This window comes from Lottia gigantea (assembly GCF_000327385.1).
Source record: "Lottia gigantea unplaced genomic scaffold LOTGIsca_3, whole genome shotgun sequence".
NCBI lineage: Eukaryota > Metazoa > Mollusca > Gastropoda > Lottiidae > Lottia > Lottia gigantea.
In genome coordinates, this window is record NW_008708986.1 from 524,996 (window position 1) to 542,310 (window position 17,315).

The following is a 17,315-nucleotide window of genomic DNA, read 5'->3' on the forward strand; positions in this document are numbered from 1 at the left end:
TTCTGGACACACATGCCTCAAATTTTGATGGTGAGCTGTGAACACTACTACTGATTGGCTTAGCCAACAAATTACCGTTTCTGAGACTCGGGTACGAGTGGAAAAAAAAATGGTGCAACTGTCTCTTTAAGGAAGACCTGAATAAAGATAGATATAAAACAAGCTTCAGTAGGTTTATTTTATAAGATGAAACCACATACATAATAACAACTCATTTACCCAAAAATATATTCAAAGATATCCAAATTATCGCATTAATTAAATGTTAATGGGAAAAAATAGGAACACAAATTTACAATCAATTTACAAAATCATGGTTTAACTGGTAACAGAAATATATCCATGATATAGTGCCTAAATATTTTCAATTTGATGCAGTTACATATAGTTCTATTATAATACTATTAATTATCAACTGGAAAATATTATTCAATTGTTTCCTTGAGTGGCATTTAGTAATTGATGATATTAACACGAACACAATTATATGGATAACAATTACTTTAATAAATAACTTGCGACGTTTCGACGATGATTCTTTCGTCTTTATCAAGCAATGATGAATCATTGTCGAAACGTCGCAAGTTATTTATTAAAGTAATTGGTATCCATATAATTGTGTTTGTGTTATTCAATTGTTGACACTTGCAATTTTTCACTGGTTTATAATGTACAATGCATAAGTAAGAGATTTCAATTAGCCTACATAAATTAGCTAAATTGATATAAGATACTGAATTGGAATTGACATGCTACCAGATTGATCAATAAATTTCCAAATACTTTAAAAGTAGGAGTACAAACCGAGTTTGGACCTGTAGAATTCAGAATAAGCGAAAAAAATATGCATCACTCATATTGATAAAAATGCAGAAATATTTTCTTTTTTTTCAAAATCACATTAAACTCTCTGACAAACCCAGAGATAATGCCTATTCAACTCTAAGAAATCATGCAGAAATATTGCTTGAGAATAATTATGTAACTATATAAAAAAACATTAACAAATATGAAATAAAAACTCCACAATATGGTTCATAGACACAATATATTATAATGTTTGAACATTTTCATCAAATGGGCATAAATATCAAAATTCCCCTTATTTGCTTGTGACTCAAATTCCATGCAGTCAATGTGCAGAATTCTAAAAATAAACCTCAGAAATTAATGCGATATTACATGCGATTTTATCTTCACAATACATAATAATGATATATAACAAATACAATACTTTATCTACAGTAATAAAATCACAATGAAGGAACTGTCCCTGATTTTACAATAGCCTAATGGTAACAATGGTTAAAAATTCATCTGTAGACTTTAAGTGTGTGGAACTTAAGGTCATGTCGGAACTCTACAAGGGTCAGATCCCATGTAAATCAAACGCAAACAAAATTTTAAAATATGGACAAAATGTAGATATAGAATTAAGGGCATAACAAAAAGTATTTACAAATACAACAATAATAACTGTTGTGGTGCTCAACTTGAAATTCATATTCATACATGCAATCAATAACATCATGTTTTCCATTGACAGCCGATTTAGAGAGTAAATGCTATCGCACTGAGAGTGTTCATTCCTGGCAGACTAAATAAGGTACCATTAAAAAATAAAGATATTTTGGAAGTTTCTTTTGTATGATCCAAATTAGTTTTGTATGAACAGAATTAAAACTAGCTGTTAGCGCCACAATGTTAACAATCTCTAGTCAGTTTTCAATGGGCTAGACTTTTGTTGGTATAGTTCATGGCTTCTGGTTCTTCTTTATTACCTCATCATACCATATAAATAGAACCATATAAATATAGAATAACATCTGAAATGACGAAAATAGTTTATTCAAAAGAAGTTCTTTCAATGTTTCAATAATTATCATATATAGTTCAGCCACACAAAATTCGCATTTATCAGCTACTTCAAAATTTTTTCTTAAGTGCTATAAACCCTCTTTTAGGGGACAAAATGGCAAAAAACATGGTAAAATACTGAGAGTGCCAGAGTGGGTCTCTAATTCAAATCATGTACATTTAGCTCAAAGAAATGGATTGATCTCGGCTTTCATAATTTCAACCATCTTATCATACATTTAGAAGCACAGATGGGACAATATTGACATGAACTATCACACAGATCTTTTTTTATTAAGAAACCATTCATCACACGACTTAATAACTCACCTAATTCTGCATCTGTGTGAATAATTCTGTTGCTTGACTGGTGCTAGGCATCTCAACATCAGGCTGCATAGCAAACTGTACTGGTCCACCATCTTCTTGCACCAAAGTATGGGTAACTTCATTTGAGTCTGCAGCTTGGACAATTATAATAGTTTCTTGACCTCCATCTGTTTGTAGAGTTGTAAATGTTTGACCTTGAAGCATACTTCCATCAGAGACAACAGTTGCAAAGTCACCTTCTTGAACTGTAGCATAAACTGTTGTAGTCCCATCTTCATTTTTCACTTCTGTCATCTCCGCAATCTTTTCTTCATCCAATGTTGTTTCATGCATCTCTTCATCATCTGGGGCTTCTTCCTCAATCTTCTTAATATAGGCCTGCATAGCTTTAGCAGCTTCACCATGAGCTACATGAACTTTTCCAATATGCTCCAGAAGAAGTTTCTTTCTTTTGAAGGTTTCGTGACACATGTCACACATGTATGGCGATAGTTTCTTGTGTACCAGTTGAATGTGGGACATTAGGTTAGATTTGTTATTAAAGCATCGTCCACAGTCAGTACATTTATGAGGTTTCTCTCCAGTATGAATCAGCATGTGTCTATCCACATGGTACTTCTTGGTAAATCTCTTCTCACAAACTGAACAAATAAAGATCTTCTGATTGGGGGATTTCCATCCTTCATGAACTCTCTTGGTATGTCCAATCAAAGCTCCAAGAGTCTTGAAAGCAGCTTTACAGACACTGCATAAATACTGTCTCGTATGGAGATGCATTCCTTTGATATGGGTATTCAGATTTCCTCTAAAGGCTGATGAATAGTCGCAATGAGGGCACTTGTATGGTTTACGTCCAGAATGAACTGTTCTCATGTGAGAGCTCATACCAGTCTTGAGTACAACTTTTCCACAAATTGGGCAAGGAATCTGCATTCTATTTTGTTGATGAAGCTCCATGTGTCTCTTCATGCTCTTAGTCTGTTTACCACATTCAGTGCAAACCTCAACAACATCTTCAGAGACTTGGCTGGAAACTTTCATGATCCTTTCTCTCCATTTAGCATTTCTCATTTCTTCATCAAAGTCTGCTTCTTCCTGATGTTTACTCTTTATGTGTTTTACCAAACCAATAAAGGCTCTGTCGCAGAATGGACATTTCAGAGCCTCTTCAGTGTTTCTCTTTATAGATTTACGTTTTGGTTCAGTGTCTTCAAACAAAGAAATATCATTTTCCCTTCTTCTTCTTCTTGGACTTTCTTCTTCTTCGTCAAATAGTCCTTCATCTTCAAAATTCATATTCAATGGTCCAAATTTCTTCTTCTTAAGTTTGGGATCAGTTTGTGTTTGGACTGTTCTTCTTCCAGGAGACTCCAATACAACATGAAACTCCACAAATGGTTGCATCTCTTCTGGTTGTGCTGTTTGTGTAGAATGTGATGACATACCATCTTCATCTTCTTCATCAATCTGATCAATACTGTAAATATCACTCGATGAACCTGGAGTTGATGGAGTTCTACGAATTTTCTTTGGTGATGGAGTTGGTGAAGGAAAACCATCATCAATTGGTTCTTGCTTAACAACATGAGTTGGTGTTTCACTATAGCTATTTTTAGCTTTCTTCTTTGCTGGCGTAGGTGCTGCTGGTGTTTCAGGAGTAGCTGGTTCATCAAGAGGTGGTTCTTGTGCATCTTCAGCATCATCCCTGGTCCTCTTCCTTCCCCTTTTACCAGTTGGTTCCTGCTTAATAGGAGTACCAAGCGCAATAACTGGTTGTTCTGATTCTTCCTCTTCTAGGTCCTCTTGACCCCTTTTCTTTGATCTTCCTCTTCTTCCCGGTGTTTCAGCAGGACTCTCTTCAGCCACTTTCTTTTTACCTTTGGTGGGTGATGAAGCATGAGTTGCTTCTTCAGCTTCCTTAAGCGACCTTCTACTGACTCTTTTTGGCGTGTCTGAAGGTGTAGAGTCTTTAGCTCCTTTTCCTTTTGTTTTCTCAACCTTTATTGGGGTTTCCTCAACTTCTTCATCTTCTTTGCTTGCGTCTCCTTTCTTTGGTCTCCCTCGTCCCCTAGCCTTCTCTGGTTCTTGCTTTTTAGGGGTTTCTTCTTCTTGGTCTATATCTTTTCTTGGCCGACCTCTCTTTCCTTTTGGCTCTTCTGTTTCAACTTCATTTTCATCATTTTCGGTTGTATCCTTGCGGGGTCTACCTCTACCTTTCTTGGGACTTTCTTCAGACTCCTCATCTTCATCTTTACTTGCTTTTCTTGTCTTGCCTTTTCCTTTCTTAGCAGATTCCGGCTCAGGTGTAGCAGGTTCTTCTTCTGCATCCTTGTTTGCCTTTCCTCTTCTAGATTTCCTGGGGCTCTCAACTTCTTCAGAGTCTTTCTTGCTGGCAGATCTTCTCTTTCTTGGCTCATCATCCTTCTCCTTTTTGATAATAGTTTCTGCTAATGGGGTAACATTTTCTTTAGTCATAGTTTCCACAACCTCTTTAATAATAGTTGGGACAGTTCCATCATCATCTCCTGTTCCAGTTGCTGCCTCTGCAACTATGGCTTCTTCCACAACTTCTTTAGAATCACCATTAACTGCTTCTCTCAATTCATCAGCGGTTTTTGACTCATTGAAAGATTGATCAGGGGTGTCATCTACATCTTCCATATCATCATCGTCATCATCCAAACTAATGATTCTGGTTTCTCCATCTTCGTCAGCCATAGTAATTACCTCACCACGCTTCAACTTTTGACTTCCACTTATGTCGTCATCATCTTCTTCATCACTGTAGTTATAATTAATGTTCTCAGGTGGAATTTCTTCTTCCTCATCAGACTGTTCTGCTTCAGCAGGAATATCAGCTTGTTCTTCAGTATCTTGAGCTACTTCAACTTGGACTTCACTGGCATCTGGTCCCTGAAGTACTACTTGACCCTGATATTGCATATCTTTGAGTGACTCAGCTACTTGATGTTCTAAAGATTGTTGATCTTTGTTGTCTAACTCAACAACTGTCTGCCCAGGATGAGTTTCAGCCTCAGAAACAACTACAGTGTCTCCAAAGCCTTGGGCTCCTTCTACAGTTTCAATAACTGTAAAGCCTCCATCTTGATTTACAAAGGTAGAGCCAGCTTCTCCAGAGACAGTTATCACCTCAGTCCCTTCTTCACTAGAAAAAACTGCGTCTGATGTGGGTACCAGCTGTTCACTGGTAGTAATAATTTGGCTTTCAATAACTGTCTCGGTTGCATTTCCTCCTAGATCCACACCAGTTGCCGAATCCAAAACAGTCTGAGACAGACCGACTTCACTACCATCACTCGTTACAACCTGACCATTAGCATCTACTACTACAAATTGTGGTTGATCTCCTCCTGCTTCAATGGCAGTATCCTCTTGCAGTAAATTCTTTGGTATTTCATGCACTGTCTGGATAATCTGAGCATCAGCAACATCTCCAAATCCACCATTTGTAACCTCAGCTTGATTTGCTTGTTGTTCTTCCATAGCTTACCTGAAATATACAAAATTTTATAATATTAATAAAATGTGAATGAAGTGTTTTCAAATGAAAATATGCGATTGATAATGTAACAGAGTTCAAACTTAATATATACTTATTTTTCATTTGTATTTTTCCAAATGCAAATGCAACAATATTGAAAGAACCAAGGGATATAAATAACCAACCCATAAGAAAACAAAATTCAGTGCTTTCAAACATATAATTCAGCATTCCACTTTGTAATAGGCTAATGTTATGCCTTATTTTTATCTCTATTTTTTTCCAGCAAAATTAATGAGGAAATATTGTAAACTTCTGCCATTAGGTTCATGATTAAGTATATGTGTGACATTTAAACATTTATACCACATTTCTCTGCCCAAAATTGCACAAGAAAATTACTTAATGTTTCCATCTGTCTAATCTAATATATTTATATATATATTGTTTCATTCATATTCATAGTTTAGTCTTGCAACAACACTACTACTGTCAACAAGCAATTTCATATCCACCACTGATATTTTGATATTTCAATTATAAATTAATGACAATGGACACCAACAAGAACAGTTATTTCTAACATTATTCAACAAAAACAAAAAAAATGCAAGAAAATATAAAGAAATTTTAATTTGCTAGAACTTTTTTTTCATTACTATGCAATGCAGTTTAACTTATTATGGGTCATTATGACCCACTTCCTTCCACAACGAGGTCTGTGTTCAGTCACGTTTCACTGTGGTTTATGAGGTCGACATTGAAAAACATCCCAGATCTTGAATGAAAAATTATTTACAAAAACCCAATTTTTACTCATATTTAACAAATCAGACGATTTCCTGTGAATTAAAACTTACTTTTCAACATTTATTTGAAAGCGTCTATCAAGGGGAAGGAATTTACAAATAGGTTTCGAGAAATCAAGCCAGTCACGCTTCCGAGTGATCATCGACATGCCAGCAAAACGACGCCATTATGGCTTTGTCTACATTTTAAATAGGTTAAACTTCGTGAACTTGTATATAAGAATTGAGTAGGCTATTCATGTAGATTTGGGGCATAAGGGATGTAGATAAAAAATAAGAGTCTTCTCTGGAAGTTTCAAGACAGGGCAATAATTCTTTGGCCAGAAAATTGTCGCCCCTGGACAAGGGCAAATAACCGAAGATTTTCGCCATGTTGAAAAAAATCCACCGATAAAGTGGTTATCGCCCATAGAAATGAAGAAAATGAAATACTGCCGGTCTTTGCCGGTCTTAAACTTACGTTTAAAGCTTTGACATGTCTTGCAAAATTCGAGTATTCAAAAAATTTAAATTCTGAATGGGTTTTAATACTTTTCTCTGCCTGCAAATTCGACTTCGTCTTGATCTGTAAATTTTAGCTGGGCTTCTAACAAGCTAATACATTACCCACAATGCATCAAACACGCACCTTGTTGACTATAGTCTCGATCTCCAGACGTTATCCCCATGTCAAACGGAAATTGTCAAGTGTAATGTGCGTCTGGAAGTTTTGACTTAATAGCCTTCGTAGGTGTTCGTTTCATTCCGTAGCAGTAATCGGACAGAAGTTTTCGGCCGAAAAAACAAGATACACAAAACCTAATATATTTCGATTTATATTCTTAAAGATGATCACACAATGTTCATCAATGTTTAGTGGGCCAACAAAAACAGCAATAAGCATAATATATCTGTATCACTGTATCACAATGTCGTGAAATTATTAGTTTTTAAACTGCATTTAGTATTGAATATAACTTAACTAATTAAAACAATACGTTATTCCTAAATATTAACAGGGATAAAAGGGGATAGTTCCTGGCAAATCTGGGGGCAGAGAATAATTAAATAAAAGTGGATGAAAAATTCATGCTTTTAAAGTCCGTGATGAGGTGGGGGTGGGGGCGTGCGGAACATTGTCCCGAGGGCACGAAGAACAAAACATGGTTGTCTTTTGATAGAAAAAAATGAACAAGTGCCAACATAGGTTTTTGTCGCGGTAGGAAAATGTATTAGTTTAGTAATGATGAGATAAAGATATGAGTTTTTGGGAGGTTATTTTTGGACATATATATTCTGATTCTGATTCCCCTGCAAAATTCCAGCTTTTCTGAGACCGAGTGGTACGTGGTCCCAGTGGCGGCGCCAGTTGGGGTCTTAGGGTTGCCTCTAAGTAAGATGGTTTGCACCCCGAAGTTTACCCCCACTCCCCGATTAAACAAATTTAAAAATATGATTTTTAAACATTTTTGTACCAAAATATGTGTCAGAATGCATTAAGTCAATTCAATTTTTCATTGAGAGAACAAAGCCAGTCAGTCTGCCCATACGCAGTCTACCCCCAGCGGTGCCCCCTTTGGAACTATATTCGCCCGACCTCCCACCCTCCTGCAAAATTCGAACAAATTCTCAATTGAAGCCGAAATCAGTCTCTATCAGTTTTTGTGCCCCCCTCCCCCCCACCCCCCATGCAATTGCGGCCGCCCCATGGCACATTGGGCTGGTAACGGACTTGAAAACACGTCCAGGATGTTGATTTGTTGAAATTATCTGCTTTGTTGGTAATTTTACAATGGAAAAGGTTCAAGGTGATAAAAGTTGACCTTGGAATAAAAAGGCGGGAAAAAATAATATCGGTCTACATGAAAATCAATGTCATATTATCCTCCCTCTATCTCAAATAGACTGTTCTGAACTATGTTCAATGATTATTTGTAATGGTTGACGAATTATTATGAGCGAAAGCACGGAAAAGAAAATCAACCCTTATCACCGGTCGCCAGTTTTTGCAACATTTGGCAACATATAAAATGGTAAGGGAAATTTTATTTTTTAAATATGTTTTGTTTTTTTATATTTCATGACCAATTCCATCATCCAGAATCAACTGCAGACAGGCGTTTTTCATAATGGTCAAAATATTTCTGTCAAATGATATTGTCTTTTTATATATTTCGTATATTTCTCTTCCTAAAATTGGAGATGAGTATCATAATATCAATCAAGCCAGTAGTCAGACTTGGTTGTTTTGAGGGGCAAATATGGTATTTAGTTGCATTAATGGAAATGTTCAGTTGTAAATTTTCTTTGCCCCCTTCTAAATATCTAAAGTTATTAACAACATGTTGGAAGAATTCACTCAAATTGGAAATAAGGGTTAACTTATTAGCTATTGCTGGCACCGAAAAAACAAATCATAAACGACAGATTGGAAATGTGAAAGTTGCAAGCATGTCTCCGCATCCTAAGAAATGTTTATTGGCTAGAAAACATAGAAATGTATCTGTAATACTACTGTAGTAGCGTAATACATTTAAAAATTTGCAGTTAAAGGGAGATAACTCTTCTTGTCTTGAAATATTGAACTACAACCCCTTCTCAGTTATTAAATTACACAAAAGGGAATTTGGAGCTGGCAAAATCAATATATTTATATTCAGTATACATGAATAGCTATTACATCAAGTAGTGGATAGAAGATATGATAATAGGATCAGTATGTATAGCCTGAAAGCAATCTTTAATCAAGATCGGATAAAAATTACAGCTTTTATCTTGCATACAAGCCAAATTGAATGCTTTTAACTAAGTCAATGGCAATAAATCTAAAACCATTCATCCGATTATTATCATTTTCGAACTTGACGGAGATCTCATCAATATATACATGGATACTACGTTTCATCAAAATCGGATAAAAATTGCAGCCGACATTTCCATATGGGCGTATAAAAAGTTTGATATACCCTTTTCCTTCTAATCAATTATTTAACTTAAATGTCGATATTCTGCCATTTATCTTTGACTTATATATCCCTGATTATATTTATCATTCTAGAAACAACAATTATGAATTTTATAAATCTTAGTAAATTTATGAATTCAATGATTGTTCAGGCAATTGTAAGTTGCAGATTAACAAAACTCTAGCCAGTGAAACAAATTTCTACTTTGATGGCTAGTTTCAGTTTGCAATTAATTTTCATTTTTCTCATTTACTTAAACAGTTCTTTAATCTATTGCTATGGACCATGATGATCTTTGTAAAATTATGAAATCAATTTTAATGCACTAAACATTCATTTTGAGTGGCTATTTTAAACTGATAAAAGTCTGTTTTTCTCCATAATTCATTTTATTGATTTTATTACACTAGTGTGTCTGGATAACGTGATGATGTCACGAACATCTATTTTTGTCATATTCTATCTTTTTCAATCAGCTTAATCTCTTTTCTTTTCCTTTCTCTATTGAAGAGTTTCTAAATACTCTTTGATTACTGGTGACTGTTGAATTCATGAACCAATCAAATTGTGTAGTTTAAATTCTGCGTGGTTTTTAGGTCTGCCTGCGTCAAAGAGACTGAAATTCAGGAAATTATTGAGAATAATTCCTGCCACTTAAAGAGGATTATGATGAATATTTCACCACCAGAAAGGATTATTTCTAATATCAAATATCATGTTAAAATGACATATTGATTCTATTTGTGACAAGCTGTTATTATAGGTCTTTAAAAGTTCCAGTTTTGTTCCTTTTTGAAAATTGATGGAACATTCTGAACAGGTAAGATGTTGTTTTATTCTCTTGAAGTGAATAATTGGTTACATTTGGGTATGAAACATTTGATTTTGCCCTAAACCCAGACTTCAGTGCACTGAAATCTGGAACAAAGAGTGGGAAAAAAATCCATATTTTATAAATGTGACAATTTTAGTTCTGAAGCTATTGTCTTTAAGCTGACTTCTTTCCTTAATTAATTCTATTGTGTACATTTTATCATCTGGAATATTGAGAACAAATTATTATATTGAAGGTAAACCACCTTCTACATTCAAATCAAATGAGCAATCAATCAATGTACCAAGGTTCTATGTTACACATCAAAATGAACTTCAGTGTGCAATTTTTCCAGGATAGCAGTAGCAGCAGGAAAGATTTCATTTCTCTTGCTTCAGTCAGTCATAATACTCATTTCAATTGATTGTCAACTTGATAGTTTTTCTTCCCATTTTCACCAATGTGTTGGTGTGCAGTAGCGTAAATTTTAATGCAGAATATTATAGTACCTGTATGGTTAAAAATGATGTACTATGACAAAATAATTTGAATTATACAAAATGTTAAACCATGCGTTGAAATTTAAAATTTTTAGAAAATTATTCAAATGGTAATGATAAATGATAATTTTAAGCTCAAATGTCTTAGTTGTTGCGCATTCCTTATTGTGGTAGTTTTAAAAGAAAGTATAAAAAGTTTGTGAAAGTGATTTGAGTGAAGGCCAAGTGCAGGTGAGTCTTAAAACATTTTTACATTAAAAGACCTTTGAACTTTTCCCACAAAATTTCCTCATTATTCAGTGCCAATGTTGCTTACATCCAGGACTAATTGTGAATTGTGCTAAAAAGGGTGCCAAATAAAACACTGTTCTCTGAACATTTAATTTTCTTGTATGTACATTTTACTGAATACTACATTGCAGACTAGTGTGAAACTTGTCCCAAAGATACATGACAAGGCTAAAAAACCTCTTTTTTTGAGTTCTATGAAATAATATTAAGATTGTTACATAATGTGACCTTCATAAAAAAAGGTCTAAATTGTAGGCCTATTCTGCTGACAAGGATGACATATTTTATCTATTTTTCTAAAAGAATAAACAATAGCCATGACATGATAAGTGCCATGGTAAAGTTGTCTGGTAAAACTTGTACATATTATCTAAATTATCAGATATCAATCACCCTATGTATTTAACATACCGATGACAATAGTCTTTATAATCTATAACCAAATATATATAACAACAATTAAAAGCAAATTTTTTATAGGCTGTAATAGAGTTTGGCCATGGATCGAATATTTTTTAGCACCAGCTATAATAATAAAATTGCACTAAATGGTTATGGAAGATTTGTAAGAAGGAAGTTTTTAGCCTGTTGTTTCAAATAGTTGTTGGCTCAGAAATGTGTTCTCCGGGGCACACATAGAAATAAAGTAAAATTGTGGAAAAGTGCAGAAACGTAGTTGTCTGCTGACAATTGATTTTGAAAGGGGTGAAAGCAGACTGGCCACAGAGGTCTTGATTATACTTGTCTTATTATCGGCCTAGTTTGAAAATCTAGTTTTTATGCTTATTGTAATTCCTTTAATTTTAACTTTATTTGTGGTCAAATTATAATTGCTTCTAGATAAGTTCAATTAGATCTTCAGAAAAAGACTTTTGTTGAAATTTAAATATGCTGTCAAGGACATTTGAGTCTATTTCCAAAAGTAATCCTCATGTAACTCAAAAGAAGGTGGAATTTAGAAAACCCAATTTTTTGATCCTTCCTGATTCAATTATAGCCTTACTAAAAAATTCAAGTTGATGTAATAAGGTTTATGATAAAATGTTAATGCAAGAGAAAACTTCAATATTTGTTGAAGTTAGTTGATGCATGGAATACGTTCTGCTTCAGACAATCTTTATGTTATCAGATCTTTCTTATCTTCTAAGGAAATCGTGTTCTGTCTTAACAATAGATCTTGTATATATGTCTTTGTATATAGATTCTGATCTAATGGTATCTTTACGGTTGAGATTTAAAAAATATTTGCAACATATAGCCATAGTTTACACGTATTTACAATGTCAGTCTTATACCTTGACTGCAATAGTCACCTGAAAAAGCGATTTTAATAAATTGTTTGTTAGCCAATCTGGACAGAAAGTCTGTAAGTAATAGCTATAATGATTACAGTCTAGCTTATAATTGAATGGAATCACAAGGTGGCTATTGCAATCAAGGTATTAGATAGATATCAAGTTCTTGATAGCTTCACATGGTGAAGATATAGCTTACAGAGCTTAATTTCAGCTATCCATATTATTTATCAGTGTAAAAATCTGACATGTTCTAAATTGTTCTTTAGTTAACTTAATTAATAGAGGTAATGACAGCATCAGTTTCAATTCATATCATTTTTTCCATCAAGTGTAGCAAAAAGTGTGAGTCTTGACACCTTGTAATAGTAAAAACTGTACAGTAGAGCCTAACAGCAATTGACAAGCTAGATTTTTGCTTGGCATATAATGCAGTAATTTTAATAAAAAATGAAAATTTAAAAAGTTCAATATAAAAAAAATGTGGCTCATTGTTCAAATTCGTTTCTTTTGATCTTTAAAATACATGAATAAATCTTTTTTAAACTATTTGCCAAGAGACTTAAATCAGACATAAAAGAAAGCAGCTGGAATAATGTAAAGCCATAGATATCCTTTTGTTTTATTTGTCTACATCAAAAAGAAAAGAGAATTTTAAAAAGAAAACTTGTCAATAGTAGACATGGGTAGTTAGGATTAAAACAAAACAAACTTGGATAGCTTTAAACAAACGTTACCTGCCGTAGCCTAACAATGTTTAGTGTGGTATGTCAGTCTAGGTATGCTGTCTTTCAATCAACAGTACACAGTGGTATAGTGGTACTCTAAACTCGTTTGTTAAGTGTGCCTGGCTTTTTCTGCTACTTTATTACAAACTTACGCGAAATAATTTCTCTTTCTTTGAGCCAACTATATTAAACAAGATAACTAGCTTCACTGCTGGAGGCTATGGTTTTATTTTCTGTGCCAAAACTATTTTCGGACAGTAAAAATACAAAGATCTTGTTTGGAGTAATGAATGTGGGATGTGTTTTTGTGTTGGGTGGTGTTTAATTTAGGAGATAACATAAGGTAAGATGGGATCAATTTGTCAACGTTTTTGGCATGGAATTTTGATGATTTCTACGTCTGTTTATGATGTTATATTGTATTAGAATTAGGTAATTGTATATTAAGGAATTTATCTTCAAAAGAAATCTGACAGAAGACATGATTTGTATAGAAATATGAGTTGTTTTGATAGAAAAAGATAAGAAAATATTGTTTTACACTTATTTATAATGATCTATAAAGTAAAATTATGTTAAAAACCTAAGCATGTTTATGTCTTTGAAATTGCTGCATAAATGTTGTGGGTTATTTTTTTGAAATATTTGAATTCTTAATGCACTTTCAAGAAATGTTTTAAAAAAAAAAGAATGTATTAAGAGAGATAGATTCATTCATTAGTAGAATTTAAACTTCAGGAATGCAAAGCAACCTAAATCCCTCCAAATATATTGGAAATAGCCTGTCTTATTTTTCAGCAGAATCAAAGATGAATTTTGATTTTTAGACGAGTAAATCTTTTTGATATTTTGTTAATTGCTTGTTCCGGGTGACAATATTTAGAATTCATGCTGAATAGAATTTTTTATTGTTCAAATGAAGTATTATGATGCTCACACAAGCTTTCTGGTCTAAATGCAATAAAGATTTGGTATTATTATGGCATAAAGATAGCAAAGCATGATTATGCTTCAGGAAAATACACTCAAATCTGCAGCCAAGACTAACTTATTTTTTGTAAATAGATTAAGAACTTGGCCAGTACCCTAGATATTTATGAGTAGAAAGTTAATTGAAAAGAGAAGAGTACAGATGAATGTAAATCCTGGTTAAATCTCTAGTAATGAGATTTCATTGATTGTGAAGTTCATTTCATCATTCGAATCAATTATAAGAGTCACAAATGATATTAACAACTATTGGATTTACAGTGGTGTAACCTATTTTCGTGGATATAAGGATTCAACACCGAATTTCGTCAAAATTAAAAAAACAAAAATTTTTTTTTATGTCTTAGATGTTTCCTCAGATATTCTACAAAATAATTAAAATTGGTTTATTTCGATTTTCTTTATGAATCCTTCACTTTGACCCATATTTCATGAGCAACCAACTCGGCAACGGCGGCATAATGCATCACCTATTTTCGTGTATAATGTTTGATCTATAAATAAGTCTAGAAAAACATGTTGTATGGATACCGGGTGTTATAATTAACTTCTCTTAGTATTTATCTTTAATACCTATTCATTATAACTAGTGACAATTCCTTCAAAGAACTACGATTTTAGAAAATAATAGTGACTGACAAAATAAGATACGTAACGTGATTTATTTATAAGTCACTGAAACAACATAAGAATACAGTCCACTTTGTGTTCCATAGAAATTTTCTGCTGACACAGAATCCGCTAGTTGATCACGTGACTTCATTCGTTGGATTATATTCTAGCAGACGACACTTGGAATTCTGATTACCGATTGGGATAAATTCGGCCGATAAAAAATGGTGAAGTTTGGTAATAACTGAAATCCACCATTTTGTATTTGTCAAAGTATACATTAATACATTGTACCTTGCTTGAAAAAACTAGATTCATTCTACTAGCTGATATTGTACAGAAAACCCATGTTTATCAAAACAAACTAACGTGGAGGTCGCGCAAGGTCGCTCTTGTAAATTATTAATCGTTTCCGGAAATCCACGAATAATAGGTTTCCACGAAATTAGGTTACTTGACTGTAATTAAAAGATAGTTCTTGCTACCTAGATCATTTAATAGAGTTCCTAGTTAGAAAATATGATTTCTATTCAGCGTCATGACTTAAAAAAGTTATATCTGTCTGTCTGTCTGAAATCACAGGCTTAGTCCATCATAGAACAGAAAAAAAATGTACAATCTCTTTTTGTTTGTACAGTTTTCATGATGTGGGTTGTTTTGGTGCAAAAATTAAAGTACAGTTTGCTCAATGATAGAATTGTAATGACTGTTGGAGTAAATGGCTGTGGTATCAGAAACTCTTCTTGCCTTAAGAGTATCACCTATGTCTAACAGGCAACAAACAGAGATTTGATTTGTAAGTAATAAAATCTCAGATGATTTGTGGGGTGATATAAGTTATTGACATGTGTTTTAAAATATAAACTCTACATGTGGTGACAATTGAGGTCAAGGAAAACAACTTGTTATTGTCTTACATTATATTCTTGTTTATTACATTATATTCTTGTTTATTATTTAACAATTTATAACAGGTTGTCAATTTGTTTGTTTATGAATGTCAGAAAGACTCCCTACTCCCTGAAAACAGTGAGCCCAGAATTGGGTTTTATCTCTAAATTCACAAACATTCATAGTAATATTGTGAGTTATTTGGGCAATTCTTAAAGTCTACTTTATTACGATTTCTAATTATTAAAGTTTACTTTATTATCATTTCAAGTACCTCCACGATATCTTCAACGCTTCCTACCCTACTTTTAGTCAGTTCAAAGAAAAATTAAAAACAACCTTAATTCTACAAATCAGCTCTTCCAATCATATATTTAAGCACAATATTGATATAAAGTATGCCGGTAAGAATGAGTTCAAAGGAAAGTTAAGGGATGTCAAGTAGATCAATATCACACTATATCCAGTCTGGATATATAGACATAAGATATAAGAAATAATTGACTCATTAGGTAGCAAAAGTTGTATTTTAAAAACATGAAGGTGTTCCCTCCAGAAAGTGATTTATCTGTAAAATGAAAGTAGAAAATAAATAAAGCTGTCAGATATTAAAGTATATATCTTATCTTTACCTGACACACTGGCTAGTTTCAAACAACCTGTGAATTGACATGAAAATCATGCTATTTGAATCATAAACATGCACATCAAGAATACTGGCCAATGTAGCAATCCTCTATTTATGTAATTTCATGTTTATAGTCAGGTTTTTCATCATTTTTAACATTGCCATGCAAGTTTTTGCTTTTGTCATCAAAAGATTTCATTAAATAATTTATAAGAATTATGACACATACTTGTAGAAGCAGAGTTTGTGTGATAAAAAAAGTTTGGATTGATAACATGTTATTTTCAAAGTAGACGTTCTTAAGAATTAAAAGGGAAGTATGAATCATGACTTGCTTGAATCTGTTATATACTGAGTTTACAAACACACTCATATAGTGGAATGAGGTGTTCTACTTATTTTGGTTGTGCCTAATTGCAATAAATTCTTTAGACTGAAGAATCCACTGAAGAATCTCCTTGTGGATAATCTTGTCAACCAGTGAAACCTCAAACTAGGTCTGTCATTCAAGTACTGAAGTAAGGGATAAAATCTAATAGACTATAGAGTTCATGTTAGAAATATTATGACATGTTAATGTATTAATTATAAAGTCACATTTATAACTATTACCTGTGTTTTAATCAATATGAAAACTGTCCTTACAGTCTTTGATGTTCTACTATATAATCAATAATCATGTGCTACAGTTTAATATTATTGAATTGAGGATACACTAATATTATCTGCATACTCATACAATGCTATCACATATAGGTAATATCAATAATCATATAATGTAGTTGAATATTATTTAATTGAGGATACATTACTATTATGTACATAGCATACATTGTTATGACAAAGATACAGGTAGTATCAATAATAAATACTGTAGTTGAATTTTATATACTTGTGGATACATTGCTATCACATGAATACAGGTATTATCAAAAATTTTAATACTGTAGTTGAATATTATATATAGTGGATACATTGCTATCACATGAATACAGGTAATATCAATAATCTTAATACTGTAGTTGAATATTATATATAGTGGATACATTGCTATCACATAAATACAGGTAATATCAATAATCATATACTGTACTTGAATATTATATACTTGTGGATACATTGC

The 17,315-nt window shown here is 33.1% G+C and overlaps 1 protein-coding gene across 1 annotated transcript; it reads right to left on the bottom strand.

Moving 5' to 3' along the window:
* Nucleotides 1-2,613: 2,613 nt before the first annotated feature.
* Nucleotides 2,614-3,186, bottom strand: LOTGIDRAFT_95373 (hypothetical protein; the record flags this gene model as incomplete). Its single annotated transcript, XM_009057072.1, has 1 exon — nucleotides 2,614-3,186. A coding segment is annotated over one exon (573 nt), but the record flags the coding sequence as incomplete, so codon positions are not given.
* Between the last annotated feature and the right edge of the window lie 14,129 nt (nucleotides 3,187-17,315).